The sequence below is a fragment of the Perca flavescens genome, chromosome 7 (genome assembly GCF_004354835.1).
Source record: "Perca flavescens isolate YP-PL-M2 chromosome 7, PFLA_1.0, whole genome shotgun sequence".
NCBI classification, from domain to species: domain Eukaryota; kingdom Metazoa; phylum Chordata; class Actinopteri; order Perciformes; family Percidae; genus Perca; species Perca flavescens.
In genome coordinates this window covers 10,981,843-11,009,536 of record NC_041337.1, presented here as the reverse complement: position 1 = coordinate 11,009,536, position 27,694 = coordinate 10,981,843, and the positions used below count along the sequence as shown (strand labels likewise).

The 27,694-nt window shown below is 39.4% G+C and overlaps 2 protein-coding genes across 4 annotated transcripts; one reads left to right on the top strand and one right to left on the bottom strand.

The window, feature by feature from the left end:
* Positions 1-960: 960 nt before the first annotated feature.
* ccdc187 (coiled-coil domain containing 187) lies at positions 961-19,055 on the top strand. 3 transcript variants are annotated; one of them, XM_028582362.1, is made up of 13 exons: positions 961-1,345; positions 1,755-1,847; positions 7,298-7,360; positions 7,917-8,055; positions 8,665-8,755; positions 13,641-13,704; positions 14,308-15,660; positions 16,141-16,262; positions 16,390-16,461; positions 16,549-16,683; positions 16,798-16,892; positions 17,296-17,390; positions 17,540-19,055. In XM_028582362.1, the coding sequence occupies exons 2-13, from the start codon at positions 1,796-1,798 to the stop codon at positions 17,686-17,688; spliced, it is 2,430 nt and encodes an 809-aa protein (XP_028438163.1). In that variant the 5' UTR covers positions 961-1,345; positions 1,755-1,795; the 3' UTR covers positions 17,689-19,055. The 3 variants fall into 3 exon arrangements, with proteins under 3 accessions (XP_028438163.1, XP_028438165.1, XP_028438164.1); XM_028582364.1 differs by lacking the exon at positions 14,308-15,660 and having other exon boundaries at positions 962-1,345; XM_028582363.1 differs by lacking the exons at positions 961-1,345; positions 1,755-1,847 and adding an exon at positions 5,260-5,361.
* Positions 19,056-20,002: 947 nt separating this feature from the next.
* On the bottom strand, positions 20,003-23,363 carry tnfrsf9a (tumor necrosis factor receptor superfamily, member 9a). Its single transcript, XM_028582365.1, has 7 exons — positions 23,004-23,363; positions 22,066-22,185; positions 21,813-21,947; positions 21,642-21,714; positions 21,441-21,544; positions 21,178-21,348; positions 20,003-21,030 (listed from the first exon to the last, which is right to left on the bottom strand). Exons 1-7 carry the CDS (start codon positions 23,131-23,133, stop codon positions 20,900-20,902), a joined length of 864 nt encoding a protein of 287 aa, XP_028438166.1. The 5' UTR covers positions 23,134-23,363; the 3' UTR covers positions 20,003-20,899.
* Between the last annotated feature and the right edge of the window lie 4,331 nt (positions 23,364-27,694).

The window sequence follows — 27,694 nt, the reverse complement described above, 5'->3', positions numbered from 1 at the left end:
AGAGACACCTGTAGCCTTTAAAACCTAAAAGCTTATAAAATATCATCATCATTGACATTTACAAGACATTTTTAAAGCAGCATCAGGTCACTATACCTAGAGCTGCACTGTATATACAACAGCTCATTGAGTATCGGATACAATTAAAACTATTGAGGATATATTTTCCTTTCACATTGGTCCAGTATTAAACGAGATCGCTGCAGTCTGCAACGGTGAAACAAGCTACAATGTAAATTAATAATACGTCAATTGTCCAGTTTGTATTTACGTTCATAAAAGTGCTCGTTTTGCCACTGACAGGCTCAGATTAATATTGTAAGTGTCTGACAACATTATGGAAAGGATTTCTAAGGAGGTCGATCTTTCTGTTAAAGAGTATAAGATCCTTTTTTAAAAACAGAAAGTCCGCGAAATTGCGTTGGCTAAACCCACCAGACTCCATGTAAATAAACAGTAATTTTAGCATCTTAAAATGAGCATTCTAGAACATCTCTGAGCTCTGAGGCTTGCTGTGGCTCTGGCTGTCTTGAGCCTGTGCGTGTAGGGTGACTATTTCATTCCAATTTCGGGTCTGTCGGTCACAGCTCCAGCCGGGAACAGGTCACCGAAACCGGGGACTGTCCCCGGAAACCGGGGACGTCTGGTCACCCAACAATACAGCCTACAGCCTAACACACTTCTGCTCTGGAAACTCCAGCTAAATTATTTGAGTGATTGGAACATTCGGCTGGTTAAAGTGTTGCCTTCAAAACTATTCTAAATATTGCAACTCAGTGGACACACACGAAAGTGTGTGCCTGGGCTTGTATGATATTCAAGTTGTAATATTTGGTGGGATGGGTGTTACTAACTGGAGGTGAAATCCTAATGCTGTGTTGTTGTGCGCTTCTCTTTACGCTGCTTAATCCTAACATGTTTGCCTGAGTTAAGAAATAAAACTGAGTTTGGAGGAGCACGTGAAGGCAGCAGCAGCGATTAACCGCCCCCACTGCTGCCGAACAGGAGCTGTGAAGAAGCAGCCGGTGCTACAGTCTGTGGGCTAAGTTTGTCCGCCCTGGCTTTTCTTCGCTATTCAACAGGGCTTTGTTTCATTGATGAACAAGACCGTCGGTTTCGTATACAATTCACAACAAAAGTAGAGGCGTTAGAAACGGTCAAGCACGTTCTGAACACTTTGGATAATTTATAGAGAGACAAAAAGAAGAAGAGGGGAAGTGCGACGGAGTGGACAAAGTTAACACTTCGCTGTCATGTTTGGTACTGTAGCTACTTGTTGAATAGGCTGTGTGTAACTTTACATACACAACACTGGAGCCTGTGTGTGCAACGTGCCGGGGAACAGGTAGGTTATAAAGCAATGACTCTTTGGTGCACAGACTGATTGAATGTTTGTCTGTTTTTTTTGTTTTTTTACTTTGCTCGAAACACAATGTCCTACTGCAATGCAGATACTGTTGATTATTGCAGGCTCTAACTTAGTTAACGTTACTGTTAACAGCAGCACTGCTCGTGTTAGCTTTGTTGCTGCCAGCTGTCATTGGTGCAGAGTTTCTTAGTAGGCCTAATAGCTAACTTTTTTACATTTACACCACTGAGATAATCCGTAATCTGTTTTCAACTTTAAATACACTAATGTTTACCAAATTGTCTGTGTAGCTTGACTGTTTCCTTTCTTCTGGTTTGTGCCTTGCCCTTGGGTCTCATTTAATTTAGCCAGATAATAACTTCCAAAATTCCCTTTCGGGTGTCAGGGTCTTCTGTATCACCATGAGGCTGTGACACAACAGGGACAATGATGGCAGAGCTGGAAATTGACCAGTCCAACCTTCCACGTGTCCGAGAAGGTAAGCACATACTCCCACACAGAGCCAGCTCCTACATCAATAGAACCATTGAGTATGGAAAAAGTGTGTGCAGAACGTCCCATGGTTCATGGTCCTGGAGAAAAGTTGTTTTTGTTTAGCCCCTTCACAGGGAGATCAGGGTCAGCTACTGAACTGCAGACATGGTACTAGTATGGTATGGGTTAATTATTTGATTAATGGACACTTTAGCACAGTGAATACTAAGGACAAACTTGTCAATCTGTTTGCTGCGTACTTTAGAGAAAATGACTTAACTTCCCGTTGTCTCTTTTTTGCGTTATAACTGGCCTTGGCACCAAATAACAGCTTTTCTTTTTCCTTTGTGTCTGTGGTTGATTTCTGTAGCACCAATACTCCATCTCAGATAAGACTTAGCTTGCCATATGTTTTGACTATATGCAGCAGACACCGGTTCAGTCATAAACCTGTACAGAGATGGATCGCATTATAAACAGTGCTGGCTGCAGATAAGAGGAAGGGATAAGAAAGTTGTTTGGGATTATTTTTTTCTGGGGGAAGAAAGTGCTATCACTATCGATAACCTAAGTGAAGTACATTTTATAGTTGAAACATTCTGACTTGCAGTACAAAGAGTGTCTTATGCAGAATATACGGTGGTTGGGAAAACATTTCAATTTTAATTTCAATTTAATTTGTAAACCCAAACAAAGCAATTGTAATTGCTCATAATATGTTTGATCTCTGGGCCGTAGACTACAAAAATGAAGTTGCTGTCCGACATGAAGGCATTCAGATACTGAGAAACACCAAGTTGGAGTGAGAATTGTAGTGGTGTTTAGTAGATCCAGCTGCAATTCCTACAAAAAAAATTCATATGCACAGCAACAGAATTTGTCACGTCATACTTATGCAGGCAGGTTTTATGAACTAAATTAGTTGTATCTGCTTGCATGGACGTATGAAAACTTTCACATGTAAGGAATGTCAAAGCTGTGGCCTGGTTGCAGACTGTTGACTCAGTCTTTGGCATGTCCACACTAATGAATGGGATAGAAATAGGTCTGCATGTCTTTTATCAAGAGAGATAATTCAGCACTCCGCTCTTGTGTCCATACACAAAGGGCACACTGTGCAGCTTTGCATTTTTATGCTTTATCAAGCAGGGGCCAGTGCGCAAACAAAGCCGGTAAATGGCAGCAAAAAAACTGCTCATTGAGACAATAGCAGCATGTAAATCAGATGTCTGATCAGTGTAATTTTTTCCGGTCATCATCTACTTTCACCAGACAGATTTGTCAAACTGTGCTGTTGTCCCTCTCTGTGGCACTGTGGTCATTTACTTGGCCCCCCCATTGTGGTTGTTTATGCTTCAATTTCCCTAAGAGCCGTAGTGTGTCCCACTCCTTCGCTTTCCTCCTCAGGCTCAGCTAAGTCTTTGTTTTCACTCCACCCCCCCCTTATCAGTTCCTGTTTTGTCCCTCCTCTGGCTGCTCCTGATATAGCCTGATGTGCAGAGGGAATGCAGCTCCCAGAGGAATTCCCCCCACTGACCCAGAGTCCCATTACCCTTCACCTCTTTTTGTTTTCCATGACAACCTGGTCCAGTTCACCTAGTTTATAACAGCACAAAAAAGCTGTGGGATAGACAGATACTTCATGGTGAAATTTTGTGCAAAAAGCAGTGAGCAGGAGAACAGAACACACACACACACACACACACACATAGATATGTGAGGGGGATTTTGGCTGAAAATAGAACCCTTGTCATTTTCTCCTTTCGCTGGTCTCTTTGTTTGGCAGGCACTTGCCACTGCTGCTATCCAAGCGCCTCCAAAGATGAAACAAAAATATCTCTGTCAGTGTTTAATCATCTGCTCCTGCAAGCTGGATGCCTGAGATAATCTACATCATTTTTTTTTTGGTGTCAGTTAGATAATGCTGGTGGGAGTTCTACCATAAACCAAAGTGCATGCATTCACCTATGAGATTTTAGTTACATCAGCAAAAATGTTAAACATACATGTAGAATATGTGTAAGGGAAGAGGCTTTCAAATAGGAAAAAAAAACCTTCTCCCACAGTGTCACTGCAAAGGCAGTCTGCCCACACTTTTGTAACATACTAGGCAATGCCGTAGGTGACTGCTAATATTTTGAAATCTTATCTATTTTTTTTTTGCACTCTTTCTTAGACAATCTTACCCCTTTAGTATATCTTAACCTCTGGTGTTCAAATGCCATTGCCAATTTCTGTTCTGATCTGCTGGATCTTGGATTAACTATCCTCTTAGGAAACTGACACGGCCAAACAGGGTCCTTTCAGTGTCCCCATTAAGGGTCCTTTCAGTGTCCCTATTAAGGGTCCTTTCAGTGTCCCTATTAAGAAGCTTACAGTAGGAGGCTCTTTACTATTTTGAAAGCACATTCGGCCTGCACTCTAACTAAACACGTCTACATGTGCACACCCAGTCCGTGAAAACCTGTTTAGCAGTCATAATAACACTGTCTCCTTGCCCCTCCCTAATGTGAATGTAGTTAAAAACAAGTAAACCTGCAATGCAAACACACCCACACACACTTGCGTGCTTACACGCTTTTCCTCTTTCCCTCTTTCATACTTTCGTTTGGCTTTCTGACTAGGACTTAAGTGTAAACTCATGTTTTTGAACTGTTTTGAATTGGTCCTGTTGGGTTACAACTAAATCTTTGACTTAAACCCTCCTTGTTGACAGACTGGGCGCATAAGGGCAGGTTGGAGATCCATTTAGCGGATAGTCTCTTAAGCTCCACGACAGGTGTAAGTGGTAATGTATGTCTGTTGTGGTGTGGGCTAACTCAGTATAGACTTATGTGGTCACATATGGTGTAAACAGACCCTTTTGATGGCTTAGTGCTGTCTGGGTGATTTCTATGAACTTTGACTGTTGGGCTTGGCCCCCTGTAGAATAAAACGTACCCAGAGATTTATTCTAAGCAAGAACGTTGTTTTGTTTTTTTTCTTTTCCATTTTTAGGATTTTGAGGATAGAGTAAATTTTCCCACAAGAATGTCTCAGAAGCCGGCCTTTTCTCCCTATTCTCTATTTACAGAACTGGACAAAGAGGACACATCCTCAGTTTGACTTGTTATATCAACTCAGAAGCAGTTCTATAAATGTTGAATTTGAACATTGTATTGTCAGAGCAGGCTCCATTAGTTCTGTAAAGGTGCAGCAATAATGGAAAAAAAGAGGACTCTGAAGAATATGAATGTGTAAACAGTGACAAGATAGGCCAATAGGGAATATGTGTCAGGAGAAAGAAAAACAACCAACGTTTTGCTTTGAGAGTACAAACTTAGCAAGACAGCGAGCACAGAAGGAGTCTTAAAGTCTGGCATGGGTTGAATGCTTGATGTTTTCGTGTGTTTTCAATTAGCCACACAGATGGTCACAGCTGTACCAAAGACTGTAGGCCCGATGTCACTCTTACAATGAATGTTGAGGCCTTACATTTATTCTCGTCATCTGTGGCACCATCCAGCGAATCTTAGACAGTAAGTAAACTTCCAGGGTCTTTGCTTGTCTTCTGTTCAAAAATGTCCTTGTTTTAGATTTGTACTTCTTCTCACAAAGGGATAAAAAAAAAAAAGCACAAAATGAGAATAAATGTTTTAGCTTTGACATCTCCCTTACAGAGCGCTTACAGTGACAGCCAGGTTTACATGCACAGTATTCTAGATACTGGATCACATTTGCACCTCAACGGTTACAAGAGTATACAATATATTCAGGTTTTCTATGGCTGGGTTATGAGCTAAAACAGGTTATTATAAACAACATAAGGCATTTACGTGTGTGTCAACTTGGCTCATAATCTGAATACTTGAATATCCTACGCTAAGAGCATGGATGTAAACGTAGCTGTTGTCACCACAGAAGTGGCCCTGCCTGCTCTTATAGGCTCAGTGGAGGGATTAGTCGTAGGACAGTTGTTTTTAATTGGCCCTGCCTCTGGCTCAGGCTTGAGGCTTTTCCCTCTGCAGTGAGCAAAATCTCTTATTAAACGCTGTCTTCTGTCCTCCTGGCATTTGAAAGCACCATTGTAAGAGTAGACGGCCATTCTAGGTTCCCTTGTGAGATATCAAAGCGGTTTTATCTCGTCACAGTGAGCTGTGTGTCTGCTAAGATGGAGGAAGTGTGAAAACAGCTGGGCAACAGTGCTGCTGCCTGTCTGTGTTGATTTTCTCCCGAGTAACTTTTAAGCTTGTTTGACAGACTTTAAACACCCTTGGGCTTCGGCACATCGCAGCTATCGTGGCTTATTAAGGACTACTGTAAACACTTGGCATGGCTATAGATGAGAATAACAGTCCACAGATGCTAAAGCTATAAAAAACAATGTACAGGCCAAGGAGTACTGCAAAACTGGGTATTCAACACATTATATGTCTCTCTTACCAATTATCCCATTGTTTGACTTTGTTTTGACTTCTTTGACGTTTGGTAACATTTTCTTTGCATAATTGTTGTCTATATTAAAGTCCCCATGAAGTTCTTTGTCAGCTTTCTGACAAAACGAGGCAAGGCTAGAGAACGTTAATGACATGAAACCGATATGTTTTATTACCGTATCCAGCAGCAGGTGGCCAGACAATGGGATCATGGGATAGGGAAGGCTCAGCTTGCCACAGAGTGGCTTGATATGGAGAACCAGACAGAGTTGGTGTACAGAGAGCTCTGAGCTAAAGCCTTGGGATTTCCGACAACCTAACAGATTTCACTCAACATACTTTTGTACCATCTGCACTGGCTTCCCAGTATATGTGGTTGCAGGTGGTAGTTCCTAAAATCTTCATTTGGTTGTAATAGTGAGCACATTAGTAAACAAAAAAGCATGAATTTACCTCAAGATCTTTACAAGCACAATTTTTAAAGATGACGTATTTCGGACTTTATATTCATACTATATCTATGTATATAGTACATGCATTGCATACACACAAGATACTCTGAAATCGAGCATGTCAGATTGGACCTATTCCTCTGTCACTACTAAACTCACTGACTTTGAGAGGACAGCAATAATTGTGGCCACTTGGGTGTTGCTCTGGAACACTGGCACCCTGTTACGATGGGGATTTTATTGGAGCCTTTTATGTTAAACAGGGAATTCATGCCAGAGTGGTGGATGTTTTTTGTTTTTTTCCTAACGTTTCTCAAGGGATACTCCTCCGCCTTTTGTCTTTTGAATTAACAACCAACGTGACACACAGCACTCGTATCCTATTGTTTCCCTTTTAGACAAAGTGCTGCACCAAAAGCTCCACAACATTGTCTCTTTTCAAGCCATCCAAATGCTTTTCTGTTGTTTTAGCTCTCAAGTTGAGAGAACTGCTCACTTTGTTACTTACGCATGTCCCCCTTCCATTAATTTAAACACTTTTTGTAACCTTTTGTATGGCACTGAAGTGTTGTTGTCCTCTGTTTCAGTGTGCGAGTGTTTTGCTGTGCTGGAGGATGGAGTGTTGGCACACAACCTGCAGGAACAGGAGAGTAAGTCCAATGTCAAGCTACCTTGTGGCAGCAGTACAGCTGCACACTACACTAAGGTGTAGATTGCGTGGGGCTAGTCTGTCTCAGTGAATCACCACTTTCTGTGTTGTGGGGCTTTAGTTATCCTGTTACGGAATTTAGCTACTGATTATACTTGGCAGCTATTAATACAAATAACCGTGACAATAAAACATACATGAGTAAAATGCTATATTATTCTCATGGGTTACCAAGGCAGACTGAAAAAACCTCAGGTAGTTGCATTGAACTTCTTTTTGGCTCGCTTTTTGTCTGTCTCTTTGCAATGTTGCACAGTAGTAAAGTGACATGTAATTTGGTGTCTGTTTGTAGGACTTCTCAAAAGTACACTACGGGTCTGGCATGCCACAAACAATGTTTCAAATTAACAACACCGCAGTCAGGAATACTCAAAAATCAACCGCTTTAGACCAGAAGTTATATAGTGATTATTTATTACTACAATCTTGATAAGACATGGTCCTTCATTGTCAAACTTTTGAGACCCTCTGCCTTTTTCTCTGCCTTTCCCTCATAGTCGAGCAATACTATACCACCAACATCCAGAAGAACCAGCTAGTGCAGAATGACATCCGTGTAGCGAAAAGGCTGCAGGATGAGGAGGAAGAGGAGCAGGCCCAGCAGAGCACCCTCCTCAGACAGGCCTCCAGACAACTGTAGGTGACCCCTGCTCCTCAAAGCGTACTGCAACACAGCTCACACTGCTGCACTAAGATTCAGATAGCAGTGTCCTGCGTGTATTCTGACTAGGGCTGCACGATATGAGGAAAATATGCGATAATGTTGGGGAATATCGCGGTAACGATATTACTTGAGAAAAATAAACCAATACGAAAGTGTACTCAGTTCTACCTTTCTGTTGCTTTCAGTATTCTGCTGAAATACAACAAATTGAGTGTTGAATTTAAAAAAATGAAAGTAAATCATTTCCAACATTCTTTTGTTAAACAAATTGAACAGTGAATTGAATATAAAAGGCACCACTAAAATGGCAGTAAACATTTTAATTCATTGTAATATTTTCTTTTAACTAATACAAAAGAAATCTCAGAGTGTCTTTTGGGATATGTTGCAGCCTTTCGTGGTGTGTTTATTGCGTCAGTTGATATTGCGAGAAGATCAAAAAAACTATTGTGCAGCCCAAATTCTACCCTAGTAGATTTACTATGCAGATTTATATTCTTATTGACATTGATGTGTTGGTAGTTTTATCACATACGTCACAAGAGTAAAAAGTCCTTTTTTCTTCATTGACTGCTCTGTAGAGAGGAGGAAGACTTTGAGTATGCCCGTGTAATTCAGGAGGAGATCCAGCGTTGTGCCGAGGAGGCCTGGAGGAGGGAGCAGGAAGATGAGGTGAGCAAAAACAGTTTTAAACGATTTAATTCTGTCTGCATCTAGTGTTACATTTTTCCAATTAATGCATTAAAGATCTAGCAATATTTTTAAAAGAATATTTTACTGGCAGCTATGTGGACATTCAGTCTGTGGTGGTGGTTAACAACTATACTTTTACATCGAGGCAGGAGTTAGTATTCACAGCCTTTCCCCCAGTGAAAATGTCTGTATAAATCTAACTGGTGCATACCAGTTAGATTTATGCAGACATTTTCAACTTTGCATGCTCAGACCAGTGTTACCCAGTATAAAGAGTGCGAAGATCAGTTCTGACGTAACCTGAATCTGCACCTACTTGCCAAATATCCACTTACTACCCACCTCCAATTTTGAAAAGTTTTTTATATTCGAAGATCTGCACCCATCAGTGTCTGTATAAAACTCATTATCTCCGTCAGTGGGCTGCTAGGCTGCTACACACTACTGCTGCTACTACTACAACTCTTTACTTTAGCTTTCTAAATGAATAGACCCCATACTTGGCACACTGACAGTAGTTCAGTCCATCATATGATCTGATATGATTGATGGAAAAGAAATCTTTATTTTGGCCACAGAAACCTAGAGAATATTGTGGAAGATAGAGACATGGCCCTTGGATGACTGATATATGGAAAGGTTGGAAATTAGTGTTCCTTTACCAGTCCCTCCATTATTTCATTTTTAAATAAAAAAATCTGTGATGTTAAGCTTAGCTTGAAACCAAAAGATGGATCAGTTAATAAGAAGACACAAATGTGACAGCAAAGTTTGTAAAGCGAAATATTTTGAGGGATTTGCTTCTGAAAGAGGAACAAATCCTTTCCTGTGGGTGTCTAGTTGCTGTCAGCAACCAGAGCAGAGCCAGACACTGTACTGTATGGACAAGTTCAACTTGGTACAATAGAGTGATAAAACAGAAACGACAAAAGCAAGTGTAGAATAATGTTCTTACTATTTGCAGATAAATATAATAAGAATGTAAAAGGTTTCCATAAGAGACCAAGTGCCCTATTTTAATGATCTAAAATGCATGGCGTGAAGTGCATGGCACAGGTGCATTTAGGGCATGTCCAAATCCACTTTTGCTAGTTTGATGGCGGAAAAAAGGGTCCGTGCGCTGTGCGCATGGTTCAAAAGGGTCGTACTTAGTGTCTTCTTTAATCATAGGTGTGTTTTGGGTGTAACATGCAATTAACCAATCCGTGTCATCTCCCATTCATTTTAAAAGCCAGGCGCGTTTGTACCTTGGCGCATTGCTATTATGATGGCGGATTTGCACCGTTGTGTGTGTGTGTGTGTGTGTGTGTGTGTGTGTGTGTGTGTGTGTGTGTGTGTGTGTGTGTGTGTGTGTGTGTGTGTGTGTGTGTGTGTGTGTGTGTGTGTGTGTGTGTGTGTGTGTGTGTGTGTGTGTGTGTGTGTGTGTGTGTGTGTGTGTGTGTGTGTGTGTGTGTGTGTGTGTGTGTGTGTGTGTGTGTGTGTGTGTGTGTGTGTGTGTGTGTGTGTGTGTGTGTGTGTGTGCACGAGCCTAGGCGCATTTTACTAATTAGCTGTTAAAATAACAATGAAATGCTGCGCTATTGACTTTAGACCAGGTTTTTGTTGGTCAATGAAGTTTTACTCCACTCCCAAATGATTCTCGCTCCCCCACTGTTGGCTGGAAAGTTGGTTGTTGAAAGTTGGTAGTTTCCTTCTCCGCAGACGAAGTGGCTGTGATCAGCTTGAATTAATTTCAGTTACAATTAATTTCCGAAGTTTTATCAGAGTTTCTGTTAGTTCAGTTTGAGCCACAATATTGTAGACTGTGTCAATGGATGATGCTGTAATGGATTATCTGACTCAGTAACTGTTGAGCACTGTAGGAGGTGGTGGACAAAGCAGAATGCCGCTGCTTGTAAAGGTAGGTTAATGATTCTTTGGTTCTCAAACTACAGAACTGGGCATAATCTAGATTCTGACCAACCCTGGCAGTTTACACAAACTTAAAATAGCACCAGCATTATCCATAAACTTCAGCAGAGGGACTCTTAGACGTATATGGCACCCGGGACATACTTATATATCATTTAATTATCTCCCTGTTACAAGCAGGTCAGGGAGTATCATATGGTTCACTTTGCTCTCTCTAGGACTAAGTGAATCCATAATGAATGGCGGTTGCAGCAAAGGGCCGCTTGGGGCCTCTGTATCCACTGTGCCTTAAGAGGGCTGTATGAGCAAAGTCAGCTGGTAAACAGAGACACAGCCTGTCAGCTACCATCTGGATGATGAATCAAGCTATTTCTCTGGTGGTTGATTCCAGACATGGACCATCAACCTCTTCATACAGAATGCACTCATGTGTGCATACCGAGCCTCACTGGATGTACACATTCGACGTATAAAATCTGCAGTTTTAGGAAGAGGCATGTTAACTCAAAACATTATTTAAGTGCATTGTTTAATAATGTGAGGGACTCAGCTTTATTTGATTAGCCTTTTCATTAAATGGTATAACATTGTTTCTGGGTTTCCAATATGTTTTTTTTTCTTTTTTTTTTTTTTCTCGGAGAGTGGCTGTAGACCTATTAGTCTTGTTTCAGTTGTAGACAACATGAGTTACATTTTTTTTACCATCTGATTTTGGATACAAATATAACATTACTATCTAGATAATGCTGTGATGGTTGACATTTGTTTTCCATTCTTTCCTAGTCCTAATTTGTGGTACAGCACTAGATCTCTCCAAAATGTTGTGAACACAAAAACAATTCATCTTGCAACCCAAACGTGAAGGGGCAACCAGATGGCTCCCATCAATCACCTCTCCCTGTTCACACAGAAGCCCGATCCGTCAAAAAATGTTGTCTTTATGTCTGCGCTTTTTACAGCACGCATGTGCATTTCTGAACATCAGTTGCTTTACAGAAACTGATTGCTCAACAATATAAATTTAAGAGTTGAGCTGTGTAAGTAGAAAAGCATTGTGGGGGAAAAAAAGCTAACTCTGCCACGAACCTCCCCAGCAGGTCCAGTGGAGTGGTCTGCGTCACAAGGCCGCTCCAGCATATTTTCCTTTTACCCTGCAGTTTCCTTTTTAGAGAAGGCTGCCTTGGACAGGCTTATAGAAGGTCCTTGTTTGGAGGATGTGAGGTCAGAGAGACTGTGGGGTTCATTCATCATTATTAAAGGTTTTGGGTTTGAACTCTGTTGGAACCAACATGAGGTGTCTACACTCAAGAGTTAAATGGCCTTTTACCTACTGGGTTAAAAGTCATGTAAGGTAATGCAGCAAATGGTAGGAGAATATACTATTCCTGTGTGGATGTAATCATTTCTTTTTATGAGTGTTTATGTTAGGATCAAATGGTGAACTATTAACACTCCTGTTTGCTTACCTTCCTTAATGACTGGCTGATCAGAGGTGTTGATTAAATATTTGCCTCCCTGTAGATTGTGTCTTTAATTAAGGAACAGAAGGCGCCAGGCTGTGCAGTTTTAAATGCCAGATCCCTGGGGCACTTCGCGCCTAACCTGCCATGGCAAGCTGCTAATTGTCTGCTGATGCTGGCAAAGTGGCTGACACACACGCCCTGATTGCAAAGCCAAAAGGAGCTGCGTTAGCTTTTAGTTATGATTTATGTTGCAAATGCATCCTACAGAGAGAGATTTCATAAAATTCACTGGTAGAATCTGCTGATTTGTAGGAAACATTATTAGTTCTGGCCTTTCCAAGGAAAGCAACATAGAGACATGGTGGGGGTTCGCCTTCAGAGAGCAGTCCAGCATAGCAGCGCTTGTAAGAGCAGGCATTATCCAGTGACAAGGTGTTACTTCAAGTGAAACCGTCCTGTTGATCTGCTTCTGTCTGAGTTTTTCTGGTCCAAAGTTCCAGCTCAAGGAGATTAAAAGTTTTATTTGTCTCTCATGTAGTCTCCTAGTTTCCATTCAGTCAGACAGAGCCCTGTCCTAAATAATTAGTTTTAGCCACCTAGAATTAAGATGTCAGATCACGTCACAGTGGCTCTGCATTTGGTGTAGCCTCCTCTGTAGACATGCCAGATGTAGATGGATTAGATTCTCTTCTTCGATGTAAAATCAGTCAACTCCGAACGGGGTCTGAGAACTTGGTCCATGTTTTACTCATGTTGTCACTTGAATGCTTATAATCTATAGATCAAAACAAGGGACTTGAGTAAATTTAATTTAAATGTATTTGTGTCGTGAGGTTAAATAGATGTAATAGCATTAGTGCCTACAGTCTAAGAGCAGTTTTTTGTACATTGTGAAAAGAAGATGACATGAAAGCAAAACCTCCTGGTGGCGGATAAAATCTCGGACATTAATCAAAAGTTTCCTAAATATTTCGATTAGGGAGGAAACTGTGGTTACCTTGCTTTCTTTTTTCACTGTCTATGTTATGCTGCCATCTTCTGGTTGAAACAGCACAGTATAAGTGACATTTTTAGAGAAAACCGTTGCAGTCATACCAATTTATGGTTGCACACCAGTAGTATAACCTGACTGCTCTCAGTGAGTTGAGCTTATTTTGGTATATTATATAATGCTTTTATCCAGATTAATTCATTATAAGTAAATTAGTTCTGTGGATTGTTATAAAATAAGGGAAATGAGCCAAATGAAAGATTGTGACTTTTGTTATTGGCAAATAACTTTAGTTTGGATCAAGGGGTTGTAACAGGGCCAATGAAATCTAGTTTGAAAATCTTATCAAAGTCTAAAACGTTAAAACTATGTTTCTATGTTTGTTTGTATATTTGACAGAACAGCTTCATTTCTCTGTAATCTTCATTTAGCCTAAATTCCTAATGGCTTACTCATAATGGTTTACAAAGAAGCAATCAGTATGTCTCTGTCTCTGAAGGAAATAGCTAAACGAATGCAGGAAGAGGAGGAGCAGAGAATCATGAGGAGGAGCCATAGTGAAGGTACAGTTTACGTTTTGCTATTTTGTTTAGTGTTTTTTTGACTGTATTCTTATGTTACAACATTAGTCAGCAATCCTTACATACTGACAAATCATTTTAAAGAAAATGGTGATGTTTGAATGTTTAGGAATTTGTCATTTTTTGATCTAAAATGTATGTTATAAATGTATTTTCTGAACAAATAATTATTTGTTCCACTTAAAGTAGGATAAAGTCCAGGGCTTGCTTGGCTTCTCCCTAACCATGCTTTGCTTCACTGCTACTGCTTATTATTATATTTAAGTCATTCTCCACATACATGCATGAACAAAACATATCCTACATAGCTCTTTATATTATTATCTCTTTAATGTGTTGTGTTCTGCATCAGTTACATGCATGTAAGGTGTAGTCTTTAATGCATGATTGTATATCTGTATTGGAAAGCCTCTGTTTGTCTAAAACATGTATATACATTGTCTAACAAATACTTACTTAAAGGACATGCTGCTATTTTTAATATAATGTGTTGCCTCATAATGAACTGCACTCCTCTAATATTACCCACTAACAGCCTCACCCATCCTCCCTGCTTTTGTGTTTGCATGTTTGGCATTACTAAAGGCAGCGCCAGCGATCCTGCACTGCCATCCCCACACCAGCACACACTCAGCAGCAGCCTTCACCAACGAGAGAAGCGGTACCCTTCTACCACCACCAGGTGGCAATGGCCTACTTCTCACAACCATTCAGACTTAACAAGGCCTCAGGCTGACTCCCCCAGGGGGCTAGCAGCTCAGAGAAACACAAGTGCATGGTCAAATCAAGGACACACAGATTCCATAAGGGAAATCAGGAGTGACTTGGGAGAGCGTTTGAGTGAGGATTCAGAGGACTCGGACACGGTTTTCTCTGAACAGCTCTCTGTCAGGTCCCAGAGACTGAATGAAAGGCTCAACACAGCACCTCCTCGGCGCCAGGCATCTTTACATCCGCCACAAGAGAGAAACTACAGAAGTGTTAGCTCTCGCAGCAGCTTTACAGAGGAGAGAGGAGAGTGGAATGAGGACTTCTATGAAAATGGGGACCTAGAGAGGAGGAAGCCTAGGAATTGGGATCAGGAAAGGAACCATGGAGAGGAGTATCAGGGTTCGCACAGGAACAGAGATCAGGATAGAGACCGGAGGTTAGTTGAAGTAAGAGAAAGGCGATGTAGTCGTAGTGAATCTGTCAGGCTACCTGACAGGAGTAAACACAGCAACAGAGACTTGGTGAGGACCTGGAGCTATAAGGACAACCCCGACAAGCATGTCCATTTTCAGGACAACACCAGGAGCTCTAACAGGCAACAGGGGGAAACCACACGAGTCTGGGAGATGCTGGGCCAGGTCCTCAGAGAGAGGGGCGTGCCTGTGAGGTTTGGCATCAATGGGGCGCCACTACAAATAAGGCCTCAAAGCAGAGACAGCCAGGTGCTTCATGGGAGTGAGGTCTCCTGCAGCGACTCCCAACCACATCAGAGAGTCTTCCAGAGAGCTGCCACCACCAGGCACAGTTTCCATGGAGATATCAGGGAGAGGAGGAGACTTTCATACCAAGAGAACAGTAGGAGAGATCACAGAGAAGACGGAGACGGGCACCGTAATAATGTGGAGCGTGATGGCAAGGTTTATGAAATTAATAGAGACTTGTATCTTGCTAACAGAGACGGGGGAGGCAGTAGAAGGTGGAGAGGGCACAGGTACACTAACGATGACGAGAGGGAGAGGAATGCAAATGATTGCAGGGTCAAGAGGACAACAAGCGAACGCAGGCATTGGCACAATACCATAGAAGAAAGGTTAAGCTCAGAGGAGGAGCAGGAGGCGGAGAGGAGAGTAGAGCAGCCCCATCGAAAAGCCCCACAGCGTAGCCAAAGCCTCAGCAGCAGAAGCCGCAGGGCTTCAACCAGGGATAGGTCAAGGCGCCTGGCAGCAGGTAACACCCAGAACTGCAGCCAACTCCAATCTGCGGAGGGAAAGCTTTGCTTTGCCCTACCTCTCTGTTTACATCTGCTCCTCTCACCTTCCCTCAATCATCGTCTAATCTGGACAAATTTTGGTTTTACTGGTGTCTTAGGGTCTCTTGCTGAAGTGGGACATTTTCCTTTTTCGTATCTATAATTAGTAGTCATGAAATAATGTGTGCTTTTCATTTTTATCTTCCTTCTTGATGTAGTGCGGGAATAAGTACTATGAAGTTTCTCTCAAAATCTAGCAACATTCCCTCACATGTTGCTTCCTCTTATCTCTTGGTGTGATTCAAATGTCATCGGTCCTTGGGTCTTTCAGCCTCTGTGTCAGTACACTTGTCTGATTCATCACTGATTTCCATGTTGTTTTTTACAACTTGTATGCTGGTTGTCATAATAGTCACTCCACTTCCTTTGGATTTGACACTGTCATACTTCACCCTTAGGAGCATCACTACAACCAGAGCCAGGCGAGACAAGCCTGGACCTGGGGGAGCTGCGGCAGGTCCTGCAGGATGAAGAACTGGCTCACAAGCTGCAGGAGGAAGAGGAAAAGCTGTTGATGAGGGTAGGGGATCCAAGAGTTTATCATGAAACGCCGTGATTTAGAAGTCAAGGAGAAAGGCCAGAAGATCAGTTTCTCTTTTCAGTATAAAAATAAATAAATTCTGTCTTTTACGGTCTTGTTTTCGCAGAACTCTCGGCCCTCGCCATGCAGTTCTTACCCAGAGGGAGACTTCAGAGTAGCACAAGTGGCGCAGGATGAGGTACGACGAATTGACAAGTCATCAGTACCCATGTATCATGTTTAATATCCACCTGTGAAATGATCCATTGTCGTGTTTTTGCACTAGGAAATTGCACGCTTTATGCAGAAGCAGGAAATTAAGTCAAAGCGAAGATCTCGTGAGCTAGAAGTGCCGGCATCGTGGCGCGAGCACAGAGCGATGATCAGTCATCATGACCGACGGGCTGCAGGAGACCAACCGGTAAATTTGTCGGAGTTATTTAAAACACAGTTTCAGCTATCTAAAGACATTTCATTGTCATGCATGTCTTTCACTTCAATAACAAGGTGATAAAAATGTTTTCCACTGCCTTAGGTCCAACGAGAGAGGCTTGACTCAGAGGGACTTCCTTCCCCCACTGAGGAGTGCTCCCCAGAGAGCCAGCCACCCAGCCCCTTCTCCACTATACCGTAATTGTCTTTAGATGAAATATGCATGAAACTGATAAATGTCTGTATTGTTACTAGGGATGGGCATCGTTTGGATTTTAACGATTCTGATTCCAATTCCGTTTCTTCCTTTCAATTCCGGTTCTTATCGATTCTCGATTCTGATTCTTTGAGGGGTGGAGTTGAAACGGGTCACATGCTTATTTTCACAAATAAGAGGAAAGTTTTATTTTGATTCATTGGTGGGTTGCAGTTTTACAGCTTTTTCAACGTAAAATAAAGCCAGACTAGAGTGCCGCTTTCGATGGAATCGTAATTTTTGAAACGATTCCAAGTAGGAATCGGTTCTTGATGCCCAACCCTAATTGTGACCATATGCCTTTCATCTAGTTTATATGCTGACTTACAACTGCTGCCTTTACAGACAAGCCCAGCAGATCAGAAACATTGCGGAGGAGCTGGACCCGACCTTCCAGGCCAGAAGGGAAAGCACCGAGGGCCTCCGGGTGGGACAAGCAGGTACCGTAAACACGACAGATGGCACCCAAAATGAACCGTTGAAACAATGGGTGGACACTCGCATCCTATTTCCTTCAATTTAGATCTGCTGGGACAAGGGAATTTACCCATTGTGGGTTCAATAAATTCCATCTTATCTTATCTTATAGGTCCAGCCTGTGAGACCCTTCCCATGCCACATTCTGGCTTGCATGACCTACTCGAGGAGCCTACTTTCATCCCACCCACAAAACGGCAAATGGACAAATCAGGACGCACTAAACTGAAAGAGAAGAAGGAAAATTGCAAGCAACAATAATTTTCCACACATTGTGCTGTTGGAGTGCATCACATCTATATATTTTATAACACTAAATATAAGTTCAGCTATAGAGCTCTTATTAGTTTAAGATTACAAGAATATAGTTATCTCTACCAGCCACCCCTACTAGCACTTTAGACCAGTGGAACACAGAGTGAATTGAGAGAAGTGACATTTTTATATTTCTTGATTAAGTGAATAATGACAACACTTTGGACTCATGCCTTTTTTATAATTTTTAAAGGGAAAAATTGGGTTTATTGAAGTTTTTATTTTTAAATCTTCACTGTTAATGAGTGTTTAATTTAAACAGTATACCTTTTTATTATATTTGTAACTTTTTATGTTTGTTTTTATTTAGTTGATGTGTCAAGAGTCCATCCATTATCTATAATCGCTTCATGTTATTTCATTTGACATTTTGGATTCTTTGGTGGAGGCACGGTGGTGCAGTGGTTAGCACTGATGCCCCACAGCATTAAGAGAAGTAAAACCAAAGCTGTAGGGTGGGACAATCAAAAATGTCAAATGACAAAACAAAAAGTTACTTAAAAAAGTTAACCTTTTAAACCTGATGTGGTTTTAGGACAAGCTACTTTAAGGCATCAACTTTCAGAGTGGCTATCAACTTGTTTCAAAGCAGTTTGGCAGGGCTCCAGCAATGTTTACAATGGTACAATGACAATCACATTAACTTGTTTTACCCTTATTAAATGGAAATCCCATTTGAAAAAACATTACAACAATCATCACACTATGTTCAATTGTTTAGTGTAATATCCAGATATTAATAAACCTCTGGGAACAGTATATGTAACAAACTAATCTAAGATCAAAGATCCACTTACAGTACTAGCTTTTTCGAGGTTTCAACTGCATCTCAGTCATTTTAGGTCTCCCCCCATATACAACAACTTATTGCATGACTACATTCCCATACATGGGTCACATGACGACACCTGAGCAATCTCCATTCGCTGAGTGACCGATGCAGTTGAAAAAGCTTCAATAAACTTGTAAGTGGACCTTTTTAAACTTAAATTACTTGATACATATCCAACTGATGTTTTTTTATTTTTTGCTAGGTGGGCTTTTATCAATCAGTACCATTATTCATTTGACAGAATACTAAAAAGATTGTATTTTTTACGCACATATAACCAGTTATTAGTCTCACTTGTTTGGTTTTTTTTGTATGTTCATATTACTCGCACATTTTAAACCTCCTTTTGTTGTTTTGTTTGTTTTTTACAGATGAAATATGCCACTGCAGGTGGACCACTATGAATGCAATTGTTCTGTATGAAAGTACAACAAATAAAATATAAATCACATTTTTATAGACTTTAAAAAAAAAAAAAAAAGTTACATAAGTACTGCAACTGTATTTGTCATTGACAGTTCCAAAGACATATAAAAATATCTTGTAAAATATATATTATAGATATTATGAGGCAGAATGATAAATTCACAAACCAAACCAGTGCGTACATTGGTCCTACCAGCTGACAAGTAAAGTGCTACAGTCCTTACTACTTTTCACTGTATGACAGTACTGTGGTAACTCTTTACAAGGCACCAGTGAACTTTGTGGTCTTTCAGCAGACATCACAATGTGTGAGCTGTGACTCATAGTCCCTGATACAGTACTAAAGGTGTGGGCTAACAAATGTTCCATTTCAGTAGAAAGATATACATACGCCTGCTACAGTTCAGAAAAGACCTGCATTTGTGAAAAAAAAAAGTTCCACTTGGTCTGATCTAGCTGCCTACTCCATTGTGTTGTACAAGACTGACTGACTGGGGGGTTTCCACATAACCCTTGAGCCTCATTTTTTATATTGTGTTTGCCACATATATTTGCCAAGTTTTTATTCAGAGGATTTCCCACATGACGCACTTCATAGAAATCTCAGAGATCTATGTGCAGCCCGTGACTAATCACATTATCTGACATTTAATCATAAATACTGATCTTGGGAGATCCACTGTGTTGTCAAACTCTTGCTCAACAGGCAAGCCTCAGCTTGCTCATGAATAAAACTTCAACCAAATCTTTCTTTCTAAAATATCACCAAGGTGCTTTAAATATGCAGACAGTGTACTGTGGATTTCTTTTGGTTTTAAGTTTAAATATCTCATTATCTATTCACAAAAAGGGAACTCCCTCTGCTGGACTTTTTGAACCCAATGAAGCAATTGTTGGAAAGTCCATATAGTTCCTGGTAACGTTAAGTAGGGTCGAAGAGGCTATATACACCACGCTGTCTTCAAAGTGATACTATATACTATTGTAAACAAAGTTATCTTCTGTGTTCTATAGAAACATTTAAATAACAAACAAAAATAGCAAACTGTCCCCATGATAAATCATAAATGTTTCACAACATAAAATCATGATTGACACAGCAACATAACCAGAGTTGGAAATGTACAAATTCAGCAGTAAAAAGTAGATACCTAGCAGGCATTTGTGGGCTCAGCCTTAGGTGTGACTCAGACCTCTCTGCCGTCAGACATTTACACCCAGCTGAACGCCCACCCACAGTCACACAAAGTAGCACTCCGCAGCTTTCCCGCTTAGACATGCAAATATAAGAGGAGTGAAACTCAAACACTACAATATTATACACAGGCTATTGGCACAAGTCCAATTGTTTGAAAGTAGTTAAAACAAGTTTAAAGGCTTAGGTATTTAATGTAAGGTATAATTTTTTTCCCCATCTGGTGCAAAACTCAATCCAATAATTCAAAACCTTTCACAGCTATCTTCTTTTAGGCTTAACTTAAAGGGGAAAAACAGCCTCACTGTCTGATGAAATTAACATGATGAATGGACTGTTGTAATCCACTTAGTTTTTTCCCTCTCAGAATTCCCCTTCCTCCCCTGTGTGCATTTACTGTATTATCACTATAATTACATCCTGGTTTAATTGTACAGCAAAGTGATACCTCTAACTTGACCTATAAAGATTTTCTCAGTATCTTTGGTTATTCTGATGAAAGTAAAATGGAGTGGAAAAGACAGCTGGATGAACACAGGGCTCTGTTTCTTTCATTTAGAGCCAAACAAATTGACACAACAAAAACATCTCCAGTATCACAAAGAGGGACTTCCATCTTATTCGGGATATCCTGTTTCCTTTCACCAAACTCAACACAAATATAAAAGGTTCTTCAGCGGCGCAGTCAAGTCCAGTTTCCCTCTTCATGCAATGAGCTGGCTCGAGGAGTCCTTGGAGTAGAGCGACTCTGAGCTGCTGCCCTGCTCTTGCTGGGCCTCGTGGAAACTGCACTCAATGGCTATTAATGTCCTGGGATTATCTGTCATAGGCTCATCTGAAGGAGAGAAAAAGGGCAAAGCAAATACCTTTTCACTGTATTTGTCATTGGCTTGATAAACATTGTGTATAATCGACATTAAATCTGTGCAATATGGTCGGGATAATCTCTTGATAATACATCACGAAGTACGGTAGTAGTTACCTGTAGGGGTTGTGATTATCTGGGTCATTGTGATTGGCTTTATGCCTTTTTCCTTTCTTTTCTGGAAGATTTTCTTGGCCACAAGGATGATGATGATGATGATGCTAAAGGCCATCAGAACCACACTTGTGATCACAGATAAGACCAATGGCCATGCCTCCTCTGTGGGATCTGACACAACAGCAGCAAAAAATCATTGCTGGCTTTAAACAAAAACAAGAATTAAAGCAAACGTACACGAGAGGAATATAATCACATCCTACCAGATTGCTTTGTAGTGATCACTGGGGCAACTGAAACATTAACACACTTGATGTCCATAAGTGCATTTCCCTTGGCCACAATCATTTGATTTGGATTGGGACACCTTTTAGGAAAATAAAGTGTTTTATCAAATCTCTTCAGTACAACAACAAAATGGCTACAATGGCAGATGGTGTTTTTAGAGCAGGCTAATATCTCACTTGGTACTCCAGGGTTTACACATCTGGTGACTTTGGTCATTAAAGGTTCCCTCTGGACATGGTCTGCAATCACCTGTGCACACAGTCATTCGGTTGACTTGCAACTTAACATAAACTGTAAATCTAATGTGTATGTGCTAAAGTCATGAGCTTATTTTTAGTTTTACTTACGTTTCTGTGGTTCATAACCTTTGTCACACTTTTTGTAACAGAAGGAACAGCGGTCATCACCACAGGTGAGTCCTTCTTTACAGCCACACTTTGTGTCAGTTGTGGCAGTGCACTCTTTCACATAGACTTGAGCACCTACACAGATGACAACCAGATGGAAAGAGAGTTGTAAAACTTGTAATTTAAAAGACAAAAGTCAGATTGTGGGACATTGAAGACATGTCTTATGCAGTTTTAGCGTCTGCTGACATACCTACACACTGTGTACACCTGGTACAGCGGTACTCTTTTGGGTTCACCGTAAATGTCCCGGCCTCACAAGGAGTACAGAGATCTTTCGGGCTTGGGCCACATTCTTGGACCAGGCGGTGTCCTACAAACAAGGTTCAAGGATCAAGGTTAATTTATTTGCCATTTTACCCAATGAAATGTAAGTTGTAGTCGATTCAAGCTAACACACTTATATACATATAAGTGTATATATATATATATATATATATATATATATATATATATATATATATATATACATACATACATACACAAATGTTTAAATTAGAATATATTTAAATAGAATACATACAGTAACATATTAAAAGTTGTTAAGGAAAGCTTTGAAAAAAAGTTACTGTTTGGGAATTGTAATGACGAATTAAGTATATATCACAGCTCCAAATTATTAGTTTTAACACTTGCGCCATCCAAGCCTTTTCTCTGTGTTGTGGTATTAGCTGAAAAACCACTGAAACTATATTGGTTATGAGCAACCACCACTCAAAGGCTGGAATTTTTCTTTTCTTTTTTACATCCACTGACAAAAGCAGATACAACTCAGTAGGCTTTTAGCTTTTATTAGATACTACATGGGATAACTTGAACTCTTTAGGTCTGGAAAAGGATAATGTTAACATATTTGTGTAACAACTGAGTTTATGTGGAAAGTGAGCAGAGAGGGCATTTGTCCTCACCTCCATGGGTATCTACAGTGTTTCATTAAAAAACAGTGCTGGTTTAATTTTGGTATTTTTAAAGCCCACTATACTATTATAATATGCTTTAAAAATACATTAGGATGTGAATGATATAACAGTATATTGATCTGTAAAACCCTTGTCAAAAATGCTCTCCTGGACTTCCATCACTTCAAAATCATAGAGAATCCTGATGCTCATTATCTCCGTTATTACTTACCAGCAGAACAGGCTTCACAGCAAACATGATCTCCTTTTGGTGTCCATTTCATGCAGCCTGTCTGTCCAACACTGCAAAAGCAGCCCTGAATGAGAAGAGGGAGAACCAATGCCCTTAAGATTGCAGCCATACTGTTGTCAGCTCTCCAGCCTTTCAGATAAGGATGACAGCCACCTCAGGTAAAACGTGAGCTAATCCAATCCAAGAAATATCCCAGGTACCGAAAATTTTTTAAGGCACCGAATTTTTTTGTTTTTCTAAATTTGTAGCTTTAATCTAAACTATAATAGCTTAAAGCCACTCAGCAGTAATGTTATGAATGGTATCATAGGAAGAAATGTGTCTGTGCTGTGGCTTCAGTGCTCTCTCACACATTACTCACCCACAGCCAGACCAGCATGCTAGTCATACTCAAGAGGCGTGTCCTACTAACTGACTAAATGACTCGTAGATAAAATGTTTTTTATCAACTTTTGATTAAAATGATTTTTATTACTACTATGATACTAGTTTTTCAACATACTATACTGACTTTTTCATGATTTTTCAACATAATTTACTATGACCTTTTCGACATACTATACAATTACCTTTTTATGACTTTTTTGACATACTATACTGTGACTTTTTAACATACTATACTATGACTTTTATAAACCTTTTTTCAACAAACTATACTATGACTTTTATATAACTTTTCAACATACTATAGTATGACGTTTTCCTGACTTTTTTGACAAACTATTCTGTGACTTTTTTGCACATACTATACTATGACTTTTTTCATTATATTGTGCTATAACTTTTGTAATATACTATACTGTTGTGGAATTTCCATCGTATGAACTCATGCTGTGTAAGTTGAGACAATGGTACCCAGGTTGTCATTCAGGTCAGTGTCCAACATAACCGCATAACCTTTCCAGGCAGAGGAATGCATTAACTTTGTGCCTCCATGGGTGATGAGAGAAGTAGCAGATAGTGCTGTTAACCCTGCCAAGGCCATGGAGGAAGTAAACACATTTTTGTCTGTGCTGAGATATTTGTGTTCTTGGGTTCAGCTTAAGTTCATGCGTCCAGCATGAGTTTAAATTTACAGGAAGACAGTAATTTTAGGGAGTTGGGAAGGCACGACACGATAACACATCAATGGTTTAACTGTACTGCCTGCCAAAGTTATTTCCTCAATTGACAGTTCATTAAATGGTCCTGTGTAATACATCAAAGTCTCCCAAACCTTCTTCACGTATGTGAAATGAGTTCTGCTGCTCCTGAGTTTTTCCTTAACACGATACTATTGTTGTGTGGAGCAGGGGATAGTGGACCCATATGCAGAGAAAAGGCAGGCAGGCAGGCAGAAGGTTTGAGCTCAAGGGTTTAATGGCAACAAAAATAGGCAGCACAGAGACTGGAAAAACACATGGAAAAATCCACAAGGAAAAACTCAGAAAAAAATGCAGGGAAGATTCCAAAAACACTTGACAGGATAAGGCCACAAACAGACACAAAACGCTCTGACAACAGACAAAGGAAACACAGGGGCTAAATAAACTAGGTAATGAGAAAACACAAGACAGAAGGATCACCAGGGGCTGGGGAGAACAGGTGGAGCACATCAGACAATTACACATTTGGAAAACACAGGAAGTAAAACTAGACATGACAAGACAGAAAACAGACTATCAAAATAAAACAGGAAATGGAACATAATGCAAAACAGGGAACAGAACTATACACAACAAAATATACACAGACCACAGAATACAATAAACACAACAGGAAACATACAGAAATAATAACAGGCAACAGAAATGTCCAAAACCACAACAACTATGCCTTTTTTATGACTTTTTATCTCTTTTTTCGACATACTATACTATGACTTTTTTTGGCATACTATACTTTGACATTATCACGTTTTTTTATACTATGACTTTATCACTTTTATTGACATACTATAAATGGACATTTTTATCACTTCTTTCGACATACTATACTATGACTTTTTCATCCCTTTTTTGACATACTATACTATGACTTTTATCACTTTTATCGACATACTATATTATGGCTTTTTCATCCCTTTTTTCGACATATGAGTATTTTTGGCATACTATACTTTGACTTTATTGCTTTTTTTGACATATGACTTTTTATTTCTTTTTCGGGTATATTATGGCCTTTTTATCACTTTTTCGACATACTATATGATGACATTTTTTGTCCCTTTTTTAAATTTTTTATCATTTGTTTCAACATGACAACTATGACTTTTTATCACTTTTTTTCGACATACTATCCTATGACTTTTTATCACTTTTTCAACATACTATACTATGACTTTTTTTTCGTCATACTATCCTATGACTTTTTATAACTTTTTTCGAAATACTATACTATGTCTTTTTTTCATCGTACTATACTATGACTTTTTTATCACTTTATTGACATACTATACCATGATTTTTTTCAACATACTATACTATGACTTTCATCACTTTTTTGATATACTATACTATGGCTTTATATCACTTTTTTCTACAAACTATACTATGACCTTTTAATCACTTTTTTCTACAAACTATACTATGACCTTTTAATCACTTTTTTCGACATACTATACTATTACTTTTATCATTTTTTTCAACATACTATACTATGACTTTTTTACGACATACTATAATATAACTTTTTTATCACTTTCAGACATACTATATTATGACTTTTTTGACATACTATACTATGACTTTTATCACTTTTTTCGACATACTATACTATGACTTTCATGATTTTTATTGACATACTATTCTATGGCTTTTTTGATCACTTTTTTCGACATACTATACTATGACTTTTATCACTTTTTCGCCATACTATACTATGACTTTTTTCGACATACTATACTATAACTTTTTTATCACTTTCAGACATACTATATTATGACTTTTTTGACATACTATAGTATGACTTTTATCACTTTTTTCGACATACTATACTATGACTTTTATCACTTTTTCCGACACATTATACTATGACTTTTTCGACATACCTTATTTTACCATGACTTTTTCATCCCTTTTCGACATACTTTTCTTTCAACATCTGCAGCAAACTGCTGCGGATTTTTTACCAGTCTGTGGTTAACAGCGTCCTCTTCTACACTGTGGTGTGCTGGGGGGTGCAGCATATCCAAAAAGGACACCTCCAGACTGGATAAACTGATCAGGCGGGCCGGCTCTGTAGTCGGCATGAAGCTGGACTCACTGGTGACGGTGGCAGAGAGGAGGACACTGGACAAACTGCTGGACATTGCTGGCAATGCCAGCCACCCCCTACACACCGTCATCAGCAATTCAGTGTAGGAACAACGGACTCAAGAACTCCTTTGTCCCTCATGCCATCATACTCTACAACTCCTAACTTGGGGGGAGGAGGAAATAGGGTAAAGAGGATAGAACAGAACAGGAAGGAAGGGAAGGAGTGGTAGCACGCATTCACTGTGCAATTAATTAATAATCTACTCACATACATACCTGGAAACTCTAACTGCTCTTAACTGCTAATTTATGCTAAATGTCATTTATTCACTGTATAATGACACAATGCCATACACAGTCCTATATATTTATCTTTATTTATCTGTAGTTTATTGTTTTTTACTGTTTATTTACTTTTTGTTTACTTCCTATATTAGCTAAAAGTTTATTGTTATTGTTATTCTTATACTGTATTTTTTATACCTCTTTATTTTCTATACAAGTGTTTTGTAAGCTGCTCAAATCTGCTGCTGGAAATCCAATTTCCTTGCGGGAGTAATCCTAAAAGGATCAATAAAGAGAAGTCTAAGTCTAAGTCTAAGTCTATAATGCTATACTATGACTTTTTCATGACTTTTTCGACATACTATACTATGACTTTTAATGACTTTTTCGAATGTAGCCTACTATACTATTACTTTTTAATGATTTTTTCGACATACTGTACTATGACTTTTTTTGTTGTACTATACTATGCCCTTTATGACTCTTTCAACATACTATACTATGACGTTTTCATGACCTTTTTTCGACACAATATACTATGACTTTTTATGACTTTTTTTGACATACAATACTATGACTTTTTTGACATACTATACTATGACTTTTTCAACATACTATACCATGACTTTTTCATTACTTTTTTTCGACATGCTATGACTATGATTCTTTATGACATAATATACTATGATTTATTGTAATATAATTTAAGTGAAGAGATTAGGGAAAGTATTATTGTTATCAAGTCCATGACATCCATCCATAACCAAAAGGATTGATGCTGATGAGTCATGTCAAAACAAAATGAGCTAGTCATGCAGTCACAAGTTTTGTGAGAGGGCACTGAAAAGTTAAAAAAAATTCCCAATAAAAGAAACCACAACAACAACATAGAAAGGTAAACTGAAACAAAAAGTGCAGCATGAATATTACTTTATTGTTCTAAAATGAAAGTGTTTTTTTTTTTTTTTTTTTTTTTTTTTTAAGATCATGTATTAATCATAACGGTTTACATGGGGGACTTGTTGTGTGCCCATTCCCTAAGCAGGTTCATCATTTTTATTTCTTTTGAAAAGGGAAATGGTGTTTCCTTACAGTAAGTCAAACTTTTGGACAATGGGAAATTTGCTGACTAATGATGAGATAGTAGGT